Genomic DNA, 20,343 nt, shown 5'->3' with positions numbered 1-20,343 from the left:
CCGCAGTATAATAGCAGTAGCAGAACAGCTGGGTGGCCATATCAAGCACAAAGGAAGCAACAGCACATGCTGTTAAGTGTCGTTTTGATTGCCTAAAAATGGCAGCCCATGCAGATTTATTCCCTGTTATAAATTAGAACAATTATTTCTCTGGAGTGTATATTTTCTTCATGAAAGAGCCAAACTTCCTGCACATTAAAAAAGAGGACTTTCAAAAAGGATATCTTCCCTTTCTTTGATGATCAGTTCATTCTGTTCTTCCAAATGCCTGATCTTCTTCTCAAATGATTCCTGCTCAGCTCGGAATCGTTCTTCTGTCACTTCCTTTTCCTCACTTACTCTGAAATACAAAAATGAAAAGAAAATGCCTATGAGAATAAGAAAATATGTGCCTAGAGCTGTCATTTACCAAAACTAGATTTTTTTCCAGAGCTGTGCTGACTTCTTCAGGGATAATCTATGCTTTGCTTTTTTAAAAAATTAACCTTCCATAAGGCAATCTTGCATACCTTTGTAATAAAATATGAACATGATTTTTACATCAAAAGTGTTCCCAATCATCAGAAGTATCTTAAATATGGAAAGTCCTACAAAGAATATAAGTTCCCAGTGGTAATCCAGGACAGAAAAAATATCCAACTTTTAAAACACAGTTTCATTTCTTATCAAAAAAGGCACAATCAATGTATTTTGACTTGGATCTTTTTCATATTTTTATTTAAATCCTCTCAATGAAATAAACAATTTATATGTCTTTTAAATATTTCATTAAATATACATTGGTTATTTTAGTCTTTTTCTTGGTACTGACACCTCACATTCCTCAGTAGCATACATAGCTAGACTAGAATAAAAAGATGGCATTAACATAAAAAAAGGTTTGTTATTACAACTATTCTTAGTCCAAAAAGAATTACAAAGTGTTAAAACACACTCAGCAAAAAAATCTGTATCTTCTGTATCTTTAATGTTTACCTCTGAAAAGTATTCCAACTCAATCCTATCAGAAAGAGGTTAATTAAATTAAACAGGAACAATATTAAAACTTACCCTAAAACGACAACCCTAATTTTCATGTTACTCTGCCCTGAATTTTTCTGTTATTGGGACTTATTCCTCCAAAGAGAGTACAACACTTATCCAACAAGATCAAGATCACACAGCAATATGTGTAAAGGAAATCCACAGGGACTCCTTTGAGCTCCTAAATTTACTTCCTTCCAGACCGCTGCTCTACCAGAACAATTTCCAAATAATATGAACTACAATAGCCTTTTCTTTGTTGCTAGCTTTCTGGTGGAGACACTTGATATCAATGAGGTAACAATGAAAATTAGATTTTTGAATGTTTGAGTTGATTACATCTTGTCTTTGAAATAATTTGCATGAAAGTGCATGGCACACAGTAGTATTCAAAAAACAGGTTTATGTCTTGTTGCTCATCATGACTTTAAAGCCATTTCTCCAACCCCTACTATTCATGTTTAGCATACTATTAGGCCCATGAATGGGACTCAAGCCCTTCCTTCTAAGAGGATAAAGTCAAACTGATAACGAATACAAGGAATCCAGACAACTAAACAGACAGACACATGATGACAATTTATCCCCGTCTCAGGTTATCCTGCCTCCATTGTTGCCATTCCTTTCCAAAGCCTTCCTCTTTGTTGCCATTACTCTCAAGCACACTTGCACTACCTTTCACAGTAATTCCTACTGCCTCTCAGTTTTTCTAGAATTGTCAAACGTGTGAACCATGAATTGTTTCTACCATCCCAATCTTCAATCCATCAGTCAGCTTCTGAAACACCTTTGCCAAGATACTATTTCAAATCAAGTAAACCTCCAAAGTGCAAAGTGGAAAACCATGTATATACATGGGGATGCTAGAAAACTGTACTTGTTTCTCTAGGCATCATTATTCTCATTCATGAAGAAAAAAGCTAGTCTAGACAATTTTTAAAATTCTCTCTAGCTAAAGTTTTATAATTTCTTTCACTATACTATAAATATCCTGATACTGTATATATTTGTCCTTTATAAATATGGAGAGCAATTGTAAAGGAATAAAAAAGAAGTTCTCAAACTTAGGTCAAGGTACAAGGCATACAATATTACAATCTAGGCAAAAGTTATAGCCATAGGATGAGAGAGAAAGTAGATGATAAGAGAAATATTAAAAAGTATAAAGATGCAAAATTTGGCATAAGAACAGTATAAAACATAAGAAGTGATGAATCTGTAGGATTATGCATAAAATAAAGATGAGGGGCACCCGGCTGACTCAGTTGGAAGAGCAAGTGACTCTTGATCTCAGGGTTTGAGCCCTACCTTGGGTGTAGAGATTACCAAAAACAATAAATAGACTTAAAAAAGGATAAAGATGGGGCAGCCCTGGTGGCCCAGCAGTTTGGCGCTGCCTTCAGCCTGGGGTGTGATCCTGGAGACCCGGCATCGAGTCCCACATCAGGCTCCCTGCATGGAGCCTGCTTCTCCCTCTGCCTGTGTCTCTGCCTCTGTGTGTGTGTGTGTGTCTGTCATGAATAAATAAATAAAATATTTTTTAAAAAAAGATAAAGATGAAATAAGTGATGCTATATATTGTAAGGAGAGAAAAAACACTGTCAAGGTAAGAAAATCTGTAGCAAAATCTCTCCCCGTTTTGATTGGTAAAATCTTAATGATAAGACTAAAGAGTAAAATCTGTAATTAGATAAGAAAACATTTATTTTCATTTACTTATTAAAAAATATTTACTGAAGGGGTGCCTGGGTGGCTCAGTCAGTTCAGCATCTTGCCTTGGACTCAGGTCATGATCCCAGGTTCTGGATCTAGCCCTGTGCCAGCCCTGGGCCAGGCTCCCTGCTCAGTGGGGAGTCTGCTTCTTTCTCTCTCTTCCTCTGCCCCTCTCCCCTGTGCTCCCTCTCTCTCTCTAAAATAAGTAAAAATCTTAAAAAAAAATATTTACTGAATGCCTACTATAGAAAAAAATTAAGTAACTTTAGTCAGTTACAGGATATCCAAAAGGAACATTAGGGGATCCCTGGGTGGTGCAGCAGTTTGGCGCCTGTCTTTGGCCCAGGGCGCGATCCTGGAAACCCGGGATCGAGTCCCACGTCAGGCTCCCGGTGCATGGAGCCTGCTTCTCCCTCTGCCTGTGTCTCTGCCTCTCTCTCTCTCTCTCTCTCTCTCTCTCTGTAACTATCATAAATAAATACAAATTTTAAAAAAAAGGAACATTAACAATGGCTCTCCATCATTTCAAGACTATTCATAAAAGCCTCTGTAAGTGTAAGAAATGGCCCATCAGCAAGCAATGTTCCAGGGTTAGAAAAATAGTTTTAAAAAAAAGGAAGAATGCCAAGTTTACCTGAACATTAAACTAAACCACAGAGATAGATTATCTCTAAGGATCACTGAGGGCAGAATTGCATATACATATATCTTGTAATGCCAGAGTCTACAATGAGCTTTTCCAAAAACCTAAGGTACTCTATCAAGAAAAATTTGTTGCTATACTATTTAAAGAGGGCTTTTTTGTTGTTGTTGTTTTAATCTTCTGTTATGCTGCTATGGTAAGACTACTCTTTAGCAATTATTATGCTCTGAAAGGCTATAAACTTAAGCTGTGTTAAACACAAAAGGCAACACTTCTTCTGTAGACCTATCTAAAGATATGTATAGTTTCTCTGTGGCCTATTAGCCTAGTTAATATGAGCGCATGTACTATACAACCCTTAAATGCAGAGGACTTGCCAATAAAACATCCTCCAGATTTGATATCACCTCTGAAATCTGTCTTCTTCTTAAATTTATGTTCAGTAATATTTCCCTTGAGGTATATGTCCAAGAAAATATCTGCTATCATGATCTACATTTTTCATCAAACATTCTCAGACCACCAAGTAATGTAAGACCTAATCCTCTATCTCATGTGGAGCACAGCAATAAGTTAATTAAGAAAATGAAAATCTAAATACAGGAAAGGGAAATATTTGACTAACAGTATTAAAAAGTTAAAACTAGACAACAGCTTTGTAATATAACTTGATGTCCAGAATTGTAATGCCTCCTGCTTATTCTTTTTCAAGATTGCTTTGGCTATTCGGGGTCTTTTGTGGTTCCATACAAATTTTAGGATTGTTTGTTGTAGCTCTGTGAAAAATGCTAGTGGTATTTGCCTAGGGATTGCATTAAATGTGTAGACTGCTTTGGGTATATGGAGATTCTTTTTTTTTTTTTTATGATAGTCACAGAGAGAGAGAGAGAGAGAGAGAGAGAGAGAGGCAGAGACATAGGCAGAGGGAGAAGCAGGCTCCATGCACCGGGAGCCCGATGTGGGATTTGATCCCGGGTCTCCAGGATCGCGCCCTGGGCCAAAGGCAGGCGCCAAACCGCTGCGCCACCCAGGGATCCCATATGGAGATTCTAATAATATTTGTTCTTTCAATCCATGATTATGGAACATTTTTCCATTTCTTTGTGTCATCCTCAAGTTCTTTCCTAAATGTTCTATGATTTTTAGAGTGTAGGTCTTTTATCTCCTTCGTTAGGTTTATTCCTAGGTATCTTATGGTTTTGGGTTAATTGTAAATGGTATCTATTCCTTGATTTCTCATTCTGCTTCTTCGTTACTGGTATATAGAAATGCAACAGATTTCTGTACACTGATTTTGTATCCTGCAACTTTGCTGAATGTGTGTGTCAGTTCTAATACTTTTTTGGTGGAGTCTTTGTGTTTCTACATAGAGTATCATGTCAACTGCAAATGGTGAAAGTCTGACTTCCTTCTTGCCAATTTGGATGTTTTTTACTTCTTTTTGTTGTCTGCTGAAGCTGTAGTCATCAAGACAGTATAGTACTACACAAAAACAGACATACAGATCAATAGAACAGAACAGAAAACCCAGAAATGGACCCATAATTGTATGGTCAACTAATCTTCAGCAAAGCAGGAAAGAATATCCAATGGAAAAAAAGACAGTCTCTTCAACAAATGGTAATGGAAAAACTGGACAGTAACATGCAGAAAAATGAAACTGGACCCCTTTCTTACATGTGACACACAAAAACACATTAAAAATGGATGAAAGACCTAAATGTGAGATAGGAAACCACCAAAATCCTGGAGAAGTACACAGGCAGCAACCTCTTTGACCTTGGCCAGAGCAACTTCTTACTAGACATGTCTCCAGAGGCAAGGGAAAAAAAAGCAAAAATCAATTATTGGGACTTCCTCGAGATGAAAGGGACTTCATCTGCAAAGCAAAGGAAACAATAAAGTTAAAAAAAATTAACAAGAAAACTAAAAGGCAGCCAAGGCAGCCTAGGAATGGGAGAAGATATTTGCAAAGAACATTTCTGATAAAAGGTTAGTACCCAAAAATCTATAAACAACTTATCAAACTCAATACTCAAAGAAGAAATAATCCAGTTAAGAAATAGGGAGAATCCAGGAGAGCCAAACTGTGGAAGGAGCCACAATGTCCTTCGACAGATGAATGGATAAAGAAAGAGGTGTATATATATATATATGTATATGTATATGTATATGTATATGTATATGTATATGTATATGTGTGTGTGTGTGTGTGTGTGTATATATATATATATATATATATATACTATAATATATGGAATATTACTCAGCCACCAAAAGGGCTGAATACCTACCATTTACATCAATGTGGATGGAACTGGAAGGTATTATGCTGAGTGAAATCAGTCCATTGGAGAAACACAATTATCATATGGTTTCACTCATATGTGGGATATAAGGAATAGTGAAAGGGGCCATAAGGGAAAGGAGGGAAACTGAGTAGGGAAAAATTAGAAAGGAAGACAAACCATGAGAGACTCCTGAGAAACAAACAAAAGGGTTGCAGAAGGGGAGGTGGGTGGGCGAGTGGGGTAACTGAGTGACAGGCATTAAGGAGGGCATATGATGAGATGAGCATTGGGTGTTATACTATATGTTGGCAAATTGAGTTTTAAAAAAGTTTAAAAATAAATTAAAAAAAGGTAATAGCCAGAAGACATTAATAGACATTTTTCCAAAGACATCCAGATTGCCAACAGATACATGAAAAGATGTTCAATATCACTCACCATGAGGGAAATACAAATCAAAACCATGATAAGATATCACCTCATATCTGTCAGAATGGCTAAGATTAGTAACACAGGAAACTACAGATGTTGGTGAGGATGCAGAAAAAGGGTAACTCTCTTACATTGTTGGTGGGACTATAAACTGGTGTGGCAACTCTGGAAAACAATATGGAGGTTCCTTGAAAAGTTAAAAATAGATCTACCCTATAACCTAGCAATTGCACTACTAGGTATTTATCCAGAAGATACCAAAATGCTGATTTGAAGGGGCACATGCATCCCGATGTTTATAGCAGCATTATTTAACAACAGCCAAACTATGGAAATAGCTCAAAGTGTCCATCAACTGATGAATAAAGAAAATATGATATATGTGTACACACACACACACACACACACACACACACACATTGGATTATTACTTATTAGCCATCAAAAAGAATGAAATCTTGCCATTAGCAATGATGTGGATGGAGCTACCGTGTATTATGCTAAGAAAAATAAGTCAACTGGAGAAAGACAAATAGCATATGATTTCACTCATAAATAGAATTTAAGAAACAAAACAGATGAACATATGGTAGGGGGAATAAGAAGAGAAAGCAAATCATAAGAGACTCTTAATGATACAGAACAACCTGAGGGTTAATACAGAGAGAATTGGTGGAGGATGGACTAAAGGGTGATGCATATGAAGGAGGGCACTCGTGATGAGCTCTGGGTATTATATGTAAGTGATGAATCACTGAGTTCTACTCCTGAAACCAATATTATGTTATATGTTAAATAGCAATAATCTAAATAAAAACTTGAAAAAAAAATGCCCCTTAAGTTAAAACTGGACAAGATAATATTCCCAGTGTTGTTTTGTTATTTACAAGGACAATAGCCTTTTCATGAAGTAAGAAATCATTTACAGCATTTCTTTAATGCTTCAGAGTATTCTTTCAAAAACTTCCACAAACTGTACTCTTATCTATTAAGAAAAGAGAATTCATATCCTTGAGACTTGGATGGTTGGGCTGAAAATTGTGTCAAAAGCATTGAATTTCTTTGAAGTCTTAAGTTTTAAGCTTAGTCATCCTTGCACATTTTGTATTTTTCTACATAAAAAAAATCTTTCCAGTTTTAATATAAGAAGTTTTCCCACATTCATCTATTCTTAATTTTCTAGTAAATCTAGCATTCTAGAAAAAGATTTATTTTATAGCTTTGCATAATCCTTATATTCTTCCAGGTACTACTCCAGGAATGGGCAATTTTACATTAATGTGAAAGATAAGGTCAAGACAGCAAAGCTTCTATTCTAAAGAGAATTGCAGCTCATTCCATGGTAAACCAGATAAATTTCTTGCCTTTTTTAATGTCTTGTGTTTGGAAGCTCAGTATCCTGGTTTCATTTTATAAATTCTGAATATCAATTTTGTAGGTAAGATTTGGAAAAGGAACGAATAGATTTCACAGGATATTTGGCAAAGAGAAAGAGACATAGTGTTTTCAAGCAAAAGTAAACACACAGTGAAAAATAAAAGAGCTATCATTATTAAAAAATATTTCAGTACAATCACCTTAATGCCCTCTTTACAAATTGTAACATTTGGCTGTTATTTTAAAAGTATTGTCTAAAAGAATATAGGTGCTTTAAGAAATCAGAAACACAAAAATCTGTGTCAAAGGTCTCTAAGAACTAGAGTAATATCAAATGAACATAGATGCAAAAATCCTCAACAAAATACTAACAAGCAGAATCCAGAACCATAACAAAAGGATTATATATCATGTCCAATTGGGATTTAAACCAGGAATGAGGGCAGCCCTGGTGGCTCAGCGGTTTAGCGCCGCCTTCAGCTTGGGGTGTGATCCTGGGATCCTGGGATTGAGTCCCATGTTGGGGTCCCTGCATGGAGCCTGCTTCTTTCTCTGCCTGTGTCTCTGCCTCTCTCTCTCTCTCTCTCTCTCATGAATAAATAAATAAAATCTCAAAAAAAAAATCAGGAATGAAAAGTAGTTTAACATTCAAAAAATCAATTAATGTAATATACCATATCAATAAAAAACAAAGGGCAAAAACCGCATGATCTAAGTAAATGTGGAAAAGTAAAAACAGAAATCCAATAATGATTCATGATTTAAAAAAAAGACACACAACAAAACTTAAAAACATAGAAAGAGAAGGGAATTTCTTCATCCTAAAAATAGGCTATGTATGAAAAGCCTACACCTAACATGCCATATCTAATAGGAAAAAAAATCAAATGCTTTCCCCCTATAATCATCAATAAGACAAGGATGCCTGCTATTGCTACTTCAGCTCATATTGAGATCACAACCAGGGCAATTAAGTAGGGGAAAAAAAAAAAAACCATCTGGATTCTAAAAGAAGTAAAATTATCTCTATTACACATGACATGCTTTTATATACAGAAAATCTAAGAAATCCACTAAAAAACTATTAAAACTAATGAAGGAGTTCAGCAGGGTGACAGGATACAAGATCAATGTACAAAAGCCAATTGTACATTTATACACTAGCAGTAAATAACCCCAAAAGGAAATCGAAGAAACAATTCTATTTATATTTGCATCAAGAAAAATACAGTATAAAGGAATAAACTGAACAAGAGAAGCAAGACTTGTACACTGAAAGCTAAAAAACACTGTCAAAAGAAATTACAGACCTAAATAAATGGAAAAGTATTGCATGTTCATGATTGGAAGATTTAATACTTTTAGGACTGACATTCAGATTCAGCTCAGTCTCTACCAAAATCTCAGCTGGTTTATTTGCAGAAAAAGACAAGCTGATCCAACTCTTAAAGTCATACAGAAATGAAAGGGACCCAGAATATCTAAAATATTCTTGAAAAGGGAGAAAAAGATGAAGGACTCATACTTCTCAATTTTAAAACTTACTACAAAATTATGGTAATCATGACAATGCAGTATTTGTATGAAGACAGATGCAGGGAACAACAGAACATAAATATTTACATTTACAGTATATTGATTTTTCAAGCAGGATACCAAGAAAATCAAAGAGAAAGAATAGTTTTTTTCAACAAATAGTGCTGGAACTTGTATCCATACGCAAAAGAATAAAGTTGGAGCCCTACCTCACACCATATAAAAAAATTAACACTAATTAAATCAAAGACCAAAATGTAAGAGCTAAAATTATAAACCCCTAGAAGAAAACAGAAGCATACAACATTGTGATACTGGATTAGGCAATGGTTTCTTAGATATGTATGACATCAGACATAATCTACAAAAGAAAAACAGATAAACTAGGCTTCACCATAAATAAAAACTTTATATTTCAAATGACCCCCATCAAAATAGTTAAAAATTATGCACAGAATGTATAAAATTTTTTACAAATAACGTATCTGATTATGGACTTGAATGAAATATATAAAGAACTCTGAAAACTCAGCACTAAAATGACAACTGAATTTAAAGCATCAGAATAGACACTTCTTCAAAGAAGATACACAAAAAGCTAAAGAAGCACATGAAAAATTGCTCAACATCATTAGCCATTAAGTTAAAACAATTAGATATCACTTCAAAACCACTAGGAAGTTATAATAAAAAACACAGATAGTAACAAATGTTGGCAAAGTTGTGGAAGAATTGGAACCCTCATAGAGTGCAGGTAGAAATGTAAAATGGTGCAGCCGCTTTGAAAATGGTCTCGCAGTTCCTCAGAAAGTTAAACATAGAGTTAACGTATTACCCAGCAATTCCATTCCTAATATACCCACGAGAATTGAAAATATATATTCATATAAAACTTGCGGACAAATGTTTATAGTTGTATTATTCATAATAGCTAAAAAGTGGAAACAACCCAAATGTCTATCAACTAATGAATGGATCAAATGATAAAAATGCATAGTTTTTAAAATACTAAGAATAAAACACATTTTCCAAGGAACAAAGTGTAAGAGATAGTATGATATATAATACTTAAAGAGGTGAGTTATCTGATCATTTACATTCATGTTTCAATGTGCACCCCCAAAAAGTTACCATTCTAATGCTCACTGATTGTTTCTTTTAGTTCAAGTGTATACTCATTTCATGAAGCAGCCATAATCTTACTACTAAAACCTTAAGAGGACATTACAGAAAACAAAAATTACCGTCTAATCTAATAAATATAGCTGAAAAAAAAATCCAAAAAAGAAAAAAAAAACCCACAAAAACAATTATAGGCAAGACAAATCCAAATCCAGAGATACAAAAAAAAACACATCTGAGATAAGTTTATCCCAGGAAAGCAAGACTTATATAAGAGTTGAAACTTGATGTAATTCACCATGTTAATAGAATAAAGGTGAAATCTTATTTATTTTTATTTTTTAATAATAAATTTATTTTTTATTGGTGTTCAATTTGCCAACATACAGAATAACACCCAGTGCTCATCCTGTCAAGTGCCCACCTCAGTGCCCACCACCCAGTCACCCCCACCCCCCGCCCTCCTCCCCAAGGAGAAATCTTATATGTTTATCTATAAATACAGAATACTTACTTGTCAAAATTCAACCAATTTATGATAAAAAACCTCTACAATCTAGGGACTAAAGGAACTTCCTCAAACTAATAAAGAACATCTATAAAAACCTATAGGTATTACAAGGATGGAAAAAAAGAAAACTTTGTCCCTAACTGCGAATTTAAAACATAAAACAAGAATGTCAGCTATTAATACTTCTGTTCAATACTGACTGGAGTTCCTAGTCAGTCCAATAATGTAAGAAGACAAAGTAAAATGAATACTGGCTAGAAAGAAAGAAGTAAAATTTTATGTGTAGATAATATGATTGTGTATGTAGAAAACATTAAACAATCTACAGAAAATATATTAGAACAGGTAAACTTAAGAAAATCATACTGCTACTGTGGTAACCAGCCTCTAAAATGGTTCCCAGTGATCCCTGTCTTCTCATATTCATGCCCTTGTTTAATCCCTTGAATGGACCTAGTGACTCTCAAAACTGACTGGATGTCCCTTCTATGATTACATTACAAAAGGTAGTGACTTCTGTCGTGATTACTCTTGCTCACTCTGATGGGAGCCAGTTGCCAAGTTGTAAGCTGCCATATGGAGAAGCCCTTGAAACAAGGAATGGAGGGAGGCCTCCAGCCAACAGCCAGTAAAGAACTGAAAAAAGCAGTCTTAGAAAGATATTACTGGAAACTGAAGAAAGGGGAAGCACTGTATGTGGTGGCAGAAAGTTCATCAACATCTTATCATCTTTTACTAAAGTGGGAAGTAGGAATGTGTCTAATGAAGTGGGTAACTAATGTATTTAAGGAAATTTCTGAGTAAAGTGTTGAAGGTGCTGCCTGGTTTCTTCCTGGCGCATACAGTGAATTGGAAGGAAAGATAAATTCAAGGCAAGGCTATCAAACCAAAATGAGTCAAGATTCCATAATTCCAAAGATTCTCAAGCTCTCCACATAGCAAATATGGTAAAAGTAAGATGTGTCTTCAGAATAAATTTCAAATCCAGGATGTTACCAGGAAAAACAAGGTCTAGAGATAAAGCCAAGGGTGTAACTTGTTAAGACCTTAGAAAGATCAAAGTTGATGCCACAACAGAGTCCTACAAAAGGCACTGTGAAGAGATTAATGGTGAGTCTCATTAATCTCTCTTTCGAACAATACAGCCTCTAGTAAAAAACAAAAACAAAAACCCAGGGCCTCTAGTACTTTAAATAGCTAAAATTTTGTGATATTAGGCAGCCATAGATAATACAGATTTTAACCTACTCATTATTTTAAATTCCTCATCATACAATTCCAACTGTATCTGCTTCTGTTGCTTTGTCTCTGCATATTTTCCCTTGACTTTTCAAATGCTCATAATTATATTGATATCTGGATATCCTGGGTAGGACAACAGAGACCAAGGCAAATAATTTCTCTACTTGGAAATGGGCAGATCTTTCCTTTGGTTTTTAGTGCAGAATTGTGTTTATCTCAGAAGTTAGGTAGGTCTGATGCTTACTGTTGCTATGACTACCCTCAGTGTACTAGAGGCTTCAAATTCCTCTAGCCATAACTTCTCTTCATATGGGACTACATGCTTTTCTCAATTTCTTCTGTACCCTCAGCTCTCTATCTTCCCTCCTAGACTATTTGTCTCTTTTGAGTTTCTCACCGGTATTCAACTGTTACTTTTATTAGACATTGGTTAGCCTGGGGCAGAAATCTGGGTTGGGGTGGTGTTATCCGTTGTTCTAATTAGACCTGTGCTAATAAAAATCTGTATGCTTCGATTTTAAAGTGCTCCTCTCTCTCCTATATACTGTAGCTCTGGAACTGCAGTTTCTGGGATGTAATACTGCTTTCCCTTAGGTTATTTTCTGCCCCCTTCCTGTCACCCCAGCTTCAGTGGTTTTTACCAGTGCCCAAAGGGCAATATAGTTTATGGTACTTTCTTCCTGACCTTATGATTTTTGTTACATAGGAGAGATACAGGAGAAGGATCCAGGTCATATTTGTGCCCTTTCCATAGCAACCACTGTTCCCCTCTTCCAAGCCTACAGCAAGAGAAATGATTTAGCAGGGCTCTCATCAAGTGGGGCTTATGGAGAAAAAGCTTGCAAGAGGGTTGGAGCTGCATTTTTAACTGCTGCTCCAGAGGGCTCCCCACTCTCTCTTGTCCACATTTGGCCTCCACCAATTTTTTACCTTTTGCAACTGAAATGTCCTTGCCCACTGCCAGTTATGTCCACCCCAGGTAAGCTAGTGCTCACACCTCAACTTTCCCTACAGGTACATGTCTCTCCTGAGATTTCAGGTTATGGTCACTTTGTGAATTGAACTCCGATTGTTTCAAGGAATGTCCTGAGCTTGCGGTTTGTTTCACTTTTCTACCTTCATTCCTTCGTTTATTTATAAGGTTGGGTGGGAGCCACATCTTCTGCAGTCACTTAGACTTACCTATAATTATTTGCACATAATTCATTGTTTTTGCTCTTATTAAAATAATTTAGGGATGCCTGGGTAGTTCAGTTGGTTAAGTGACTGACTTGATTTCTGCTGGGGTCATTCTGAGCAGTCATAGGACTGAGCTGGCATCAAGCTTTACACTCAGCTTGGAGTCTGTCCCCTCCCTCTCCCTTCTGCTCCTCTTCTGGAGCATATTCTCTCTCTCTCGCTCTCACTCTCGCTCTCTCTGGCTCTCTAATTAATTAATTCTAATTAATTCAACTGGAGGCAAGTAGACTGAGGTGGCTTTAGTGCCTTAGCAGCCTAAGGAAGCAAACCAATACTTAATACCTATAATGCCTCAAGATTAAGAAATTAAAACCTAAGAACAATCGATCACCAAGAGCCACCTAGCCATTCCCATATAAGGTAATGACTTACACTATAGCCAGACAAATACTTTCCTTGCTTTGCTTCCATCTTTTCTCCATAATAGTCTCTCCCTTAGCTCTTGGAGGGTTGCTAACCACTTCTGGTTCTTGGTTGCCTGATTTGAATGGATTTTTGCTCAGATTGAGTCTTAAAAAACGTAATATGCCTCAGTTTATCTTTTAACACTCTTAACATGCCCTCCCAATTTTCAAAGCCAGAACAATTTTAATAACTAAATGACAATAGTTTTATATCATAACTCACAAACCATATATTTATTAATGTTAAAAGATAAACTGAGGCATATTACATCATGCCATGCATAAGGGGGGAAAATGATATAGAAAAATTAACCTATTTTAGGAAGCAGTATCTAGCCAGAAAACAAAACAAAAAAAAAGACGTCGAGTGCATGCTAATCACTTAAAATTATTCCTTGAATTGTACAGCTCAGAATAGACAACCTGAAAATGAATTCTGTCATACTGACTGTTCTACAGTGTCAAGATACACTAAAGTTCAAAGGATGTTTTTCTACCTAAAGCAAGTTAAAAATGCCTTATGTTTTCTTGAAATTTATTGTATAATCTATTACAAATACTTTTTACGCAAAAAAAAAAAAAAAAAACCTCAAGGCTTCAAATGGGAAGGCAAAAATAAGTCACTGAAAAATTAAAGTCTAGCTTCCTTATTGTACTGCAACGTACATTTAATTATGACCAAAAAATTATGATTAGTTTAAAAAATAAAAAGACCAGAATAAATATAAAATAATAATGATCTACTCATTTTACAATGGGAAACTAATGGTGTTACAGTTTCTATTTTTCTTCTGAGAAATGGCAAGTAGAAATAGCAAACTGTCCTCTGGGAAAAATCAAAGTATCTGAGCCTAAAAAAGAACTCTGTCCTCAAATGAGTTAGTGCACAAGTATTCACTGGGGAACCATGCATTATTTGACACTGTAGGCATAGGACATGAAATAGTGGGGTGTTTTTAGGCATCTTGGAACATGGCTCATATACATCAAAAACTGCAATTGTGGCCAAGATTATTTTTAAACTTTTTTTTTCCCTTCAAAGACTAAGCTATAGTACAGTTCATGCATTAGTTTATGCTACCCCTCCCATCTTAAAAAGTCTCAGTAAAAAAATGCAAATCCATATATAAACAACTGTCACCATCTTTCAGCATGAACTACAATATTTTGCAAAGCTATTCATTTTTCAAGTGCCCTAAAATGACACTCCTTTTCCTATCTATGCAAACAATTCATTAATTTTACTATAAAAGACTTTCTGAGGTCACTTAATTCAGCAATATTAAACCAAAAAAATTCTTTCTATCTTAATACCTCCTAGAAAGATCAATCAATATTCCACTTATCCTTCTGCAAATGTAAATCAATGCTGGACACCTCAGGGAAACCCCTTCATTTACTTGAAACCCATATATCAAGTCATGTCTTACACTCTCTTCCACAAGCTAAATAATTCATAATACTCGTAATTTATCTTTGTGGCATCTATTCTCCATTAGCTTGTAAATTTTGATTTGTATTTGTACTCTTTTATCAGTGTACTTAACACAAGTGAAAAAGTTTCCTGTACATTACAGATTATTAAGGAGGAATCTAAAGATTAAAAACTCATACCAGGTTTGTTTTTGTTTAAATTTATTTATTTTCTTGCCAAATAGCACAATGTTGCTTGCATGTGTTCAAGTTAAATTTAACTATGAACCATGCACTTTTCTTTATGTACTGGGCCTAACCAGTAAGTCTTTCTCTAAAATGAATTTCTAATTTATTTTTATCCTTAGGCATATAATAACCTGTACTTGTCACTACTGTCGTTTATCCTGTTTGAATGAAGTCATTTTCCAACCTATTATGCCAATTCTGAATTTTATTTATATCTTCTATTAACATTTATTCTTGTTTAGAAATACCAATAAATCTTATAGGCATCTTTTTGATACACAAATCTTTTTCATATGTAGCACCAACAAAGATACTGACTATAAAGGACCTCACAGCTAGATTCTTAATGGATCCCTCCAAGATACAGATAAGTCAGTCCTGGAATTTAGATATATAGAGTTTTCCCACTAACATTTTTATTTTATTTATTTTATTTTTTTATTGGTGTTCAATTTGCCAACATACAGAATAACACCCAGTGCTCATCCCATCAAGTGCCCCCTTCAATGCCTGTCACCCAGTCACCCCCACCCTCCACCCACCTCCCCACCAACATTTTTAAAGGCACATCCACGTTTTTATTTAAAAAAAAAAAAGCCTATGCTTTTTAAAAGGTGCTTTTTACTTCAAAGGCACCATTTAAAAGAAGCTACAGTTATCACTTTACCTTTATATTGCATGTCACCTTATAATTGAAAAAAATGCTATTTACTTTATATATTTTGCTGAGAGCTATTGACCATGATTGAAATATACTTGTTAAAGATCGGTCTTAGGTGCTGAGCACTCTCAGTAACTTCTCCCCTAAAATAATATTAATAGACCTGCATATCTGAAATTCTTTAGAAGTATGATATACTTAAATAGTCAAATGACTACATAAAGTTTTCAAAATCTGAAACTTTCAGGGATCCCTGAATGGCTCAGCGGGTTTAGCACCTGCCTTTGGCCCAGGGCATGATCCTGGAGTGCCAAGATCAAGTCCCGCGTGAGGCTCCCTCCATGGAGCCTGCTTCTCCCTCTGCCTGTGTCTCTGCCTCTCTCGCTCTCTGTGTCTCATGAATAAATAAATAAAATAAAATAAAAAAATTCTGAAACTTTCTGCATTTGATTTGAACTTTATCAAAATTGAAACAATTTTCTTTATTTATACCTAATTTTTACTAGAAAGCCTTGAATTAAAACAAGTTTTAAAACTTCAGCCTCCTAATAATCCCCTATTAATGCCTGTTTTTCCACCATTAATACTTTTAAAATTATTTTCTACTTATTCAAGTCTATTACTTTAAAAAGTCATGAACCAGGCAAAGTAGGCAGAACACAAAATTAACAGTATTTTATTTTACACAACATGATTTGGAAAGCAAAGTATACAAATTTAAAAAGTGTGTTTACCAATGAACAAGGAAATATATCTAACTATCCTTTACTGAAAGAGAAATTTTTTTCTTTTCTGAACTGAAAGTTGAGCTTTCATCTCTTCTTTTTCTTCATTTTCTACTTTCCTTCTTCCTGAACAATTAAGTTCTAAAATCTTGACGTGGGGTAGAATCAGAATCAGATGGAGATCAGGAGGGCAAATGCACAATGTTTGCCCAGTAAGATGTCAGTAGCCAAGCAGGATGAAAAGGGCATCAACACATGGCAGGTAGCCCAGCATGGTTGTCACAGCCTCAGTGAAATGAGAGGAGTATCCGTGTGGAAGAGTTGCCTAACATGGATATAAAAGCCTAAGCACTGGAGGTGGGTATTCTTATAAGGGGGTAGGAATGACCCAGCATGGAGATTCAGAGCCCAAGTATGGTGAGGGTAAGAAGGGTCTATGCAGAGGTTGAGAGTAGGTGCTAGCATAGAAGAGCCCACAAACAGTGATGAGAACACACACAAACAGTTAACCTCTAGCAGGTTATCAGGGCCCAAGAAGATGAGGAAGACATATATTCAGAGTATCAGAGCTCAAGCAAAATGAAAAGGGTTATTCTCAAGAAGGGGCAGGCTGGTAGTGCCAGAGCCTGAGGGTGAACGAGGAAGGTTTCAACACTTGGGAGAGGACCAATGTGGAGGTCAGAGCCAGAGAAGAATGAGGAGAACATAACTGCAAAGGGGTAGCCTGGTGTGGGTGTCAAAGCCTAAGCAGATGAAACGTGATATTCAAGTAGTGGGGGCAGCTCAACATAAAGAGAACAGAGTGATGTGAGGAGGACATTCAAGCAGAGTTGGCCTCAACTGGTGTGCTGAAATATAAGCAGAGAGAAGAGGGCATCCATGGGAGGAGGACTGGTGAACTAGAATAGGGAGTCAGAGCTCAAACAGAATAAAGAAGTCTTCTGTGCATTAGAAGGAGAAACAGCAGAGAGGGAAGATTAGTTACATACAAGTGATTAAACAAAAAAGTAAACATATTAGAGATAATATAAACTAGATTTCTCTATGTTGGCCAGTAGAGTTATAACATTTTATCAAGCACTCAAATCATTGATGAATATCAACCGTACCTTGAGCTATGAAATAAACCTCCAAAAAATTTTTAAAATATTCTCTGGCCAGAATAGAACCAAACTAGAAATCAGTAATAGATAAGAGGAAAATATACAAACACTTGGAAATTTTACAATTTCCATATAAAATACAGTTCTAAATAAGCCATGGGTCAAAAAGAAAGTCTCAATGGAAATTTAAAAAATATATACACACTGAATGTAAATCAAAGTAAAATAAATCAAAATATGTACAAATGCACTGAAAGTGGGAATGAGAAGGAAGATTATAGCACTAAATCCTGACGGTAAAAGAGGAATTATCTTTAGGTTCCTGTATTAAGAAATTAGAAAAAGAACAAATAAATTCAAAGCAATAAGAAGGAAGGAAATAAGAGCAAACATCAGTAATATTGAAAACAGGAAAAACAGATAAAAACCAATGAAACAAAAAGCTGGTCTCTGGACAAAAATCAATAAAACTGATAAACCTAGGAAGACTGACTAAAAGGTACAAATCAGCAATATCACAAATAAAGCACTATAGATCCTGCAGTCATTAAAAGGATAATAAGAGAATGCTATAAACAACTTTATATTCATAAATTTGGCAACTTAGAAGAAATGGAACAATTCTCAAAAAACCATAAACTCCTAAAACTCAACCATGACAAAAGAGACAACTTGAATAATCTTGTAACCATTACAGACATTAAATTTGTAACTAAAAAGCTCTTTAAAACTATACCCCCAGGCTTGGAGGATTTCAATGGAGAACTCCACCAAGAATTTAAAGAAGAATTAACACCAATTTTATAGTTTCTCCTGGAAAACAGAAAAAGAGAGAATACTTCTTAACTTATTTTGATGTAAAAATTCCAAACAAAATGATACGAAACCAAACTAGAAATGTATAAAAATGATAACAAGTCAGATTTAATACAAGTATGCAAAGCAGATTCAAAGTCAAATATCAATTAATAAGATCTACCGTATCAACAGCTAAAATCTCAAGAAAATTCATATCATATTAATTGAAGCAGAAAAAAATGACAAAAATCTAGCACGCAATCATAACAAAAACCCTTATAAAATGAGGAATAGAAGGGAACTTTGTCAACTTTATAAACAGCATCTACAAAAATTCTACACTTAACGTTATATTTAATGATAGAGTGAATGCCTTCCACATAAAATCAGGAACATAGTTAGACAATCCTCTCTCATCACTCCTACTTACATAGCACTGCAAGCTCTAGCCAGCACCATGAAGCAGAAAAAAGAAATTTAAAACATACACATTGGAAAGAAAGTAATAAAACTGTCCCTACTTGCAAACTATATAATTGTCATTGTCCCAAGGAGTCAACAGCAAAACTCTTAGAATAAGCAAGTTCAGCAAGGTTGTATGACTTTAGATCAAAACTCAAAATTCAATCTCATTTCAACCATAAACAAACAGGAAACAACAAACGTCAAACCCCAAATTTAAAACACAATACTATTTACAATTGCTCCATAGAAGATAAAATATTTAGATGTAGATGTGAGAAAACATGTACAAGATCTGTATCCTAAAAATTACAAAATTCTGATGAAAATAATCAAAGACCTAATAAATGGCAAGACATACAATATTCATGGACTGGAAAATACAACAAAGTAAAATATCAATTCTTCCCCAAATGATCTATAATTTTCATGTAATACCAGCAAGTTGGGTTTTTTTTGTAGACATTGACAATCTTATTCTAAAATTATTATGGAAATGGGGATCCCTGGGTGGCTCAGCAGTTTAGTGCCTGCCTCTGGCCCAGGGCGTGATCCTGGAGTCCCAGAATCGAATCCCACATTGGGCTCCTTGTATGGAGCCTGCTTCTCCCTCTGTCTGTGTCTATGCCTCTCTCTCTCTGTGTGTGTCTCTTCTGAATAAAAAAATAAAATATTTTAAAAAATAATAAAATAGAGCAGCCCTGGATGGCTTGGCGGTTTAGCGCCGCCTTCAGCCCAGGGTGTGATCCTGGAGACCCGGGATTGAGTCCCATGTCGGGTTCCATGCATGGAGCCTGCTTCTCCCCCTGCCTGTGTCTCTGCCTCTCTCTGTGTCTCTCATGAATAAACAAATTTTTTAAAATAATAATAATAATAATAATAATAATAATAATAAAATAATTATGGAAAGGCACAGGACCAGAAGTGTTAAAAATAATTTTGAAAAAAGATAATAATTTTGAAAAATAGTAAAGTGAGAGGAATTACTCTACCCAATATTAAGGCTTCCAATATAGTTATAGTAATGAAGACAGTAGGCAGAAGGAAAAACACATAGACAGATTAGAAAAGAGAACTCCAAAAGAGACACATTAACTATGTCCAACTGATTTCTGATAAAGGTGTAAAAGTTTCAACAAAAGTATAATCCATAAAAGACCTAGCTAAAATTAAAAACTTTTGCTTTATGAAAGACCTGTGAGAAGGCAAGCTACACACTAGGAAAGTATTTACAAACTACATACCCCACAAAGGATTTGTACACAGAACATATAAAGAACTGTTAAAATTCAACAATAAAAACCAAACATTCCAACAAAAAAATGAACAGAAATGATGAAAAGACAATTCATTGGAAAAGATACAGATGGCAAATAAACATAGGAAACAATGTCCAAAA

At 35.2% G+C, this 20,343-nt stretch overlaps 1 protein-coding gene across 18 annotated transcripts in view; it reads right to left on the bottom strand.

Moving 5' to 3' along the window:
- Positions 1-20,343, bottom strand: part of KIAA1328 (KIAA1328 ortholog) — a 366,532-nt gene that overhangs the window by 308,040 nt on the left and 38,149 nt on the right. For all 18 annotated transcript variants that reach the window (XM_072829337.1, XM_072829338.1, XM_072829331.1 and 15 more), the window contains one exon: positions 225-340. In XM_072829337.1, the coding sequence (XP_072685438.1) occupies positions 225-340 (116 nt within the window). The remainder of the gene's footprint in view (positions 1-224; positions 341-20,343) is intronic.

Source organism: Canis lupus, chromosome 6, assembly GCF_048164855.1.
Source record: "Canis lupus baileyi chromosome 6, mCanLup2.hap1, whole genome shotgun sequence".
Taxonomy (NCBI): Eukaryota; Metazoa; Chordata; class Mammalia; order Carnivora; family Canidae; genus Canis; species Canis lupus.
This window is presented reverse-complemented; position numbering and strand designations above follow the sequence as displayed.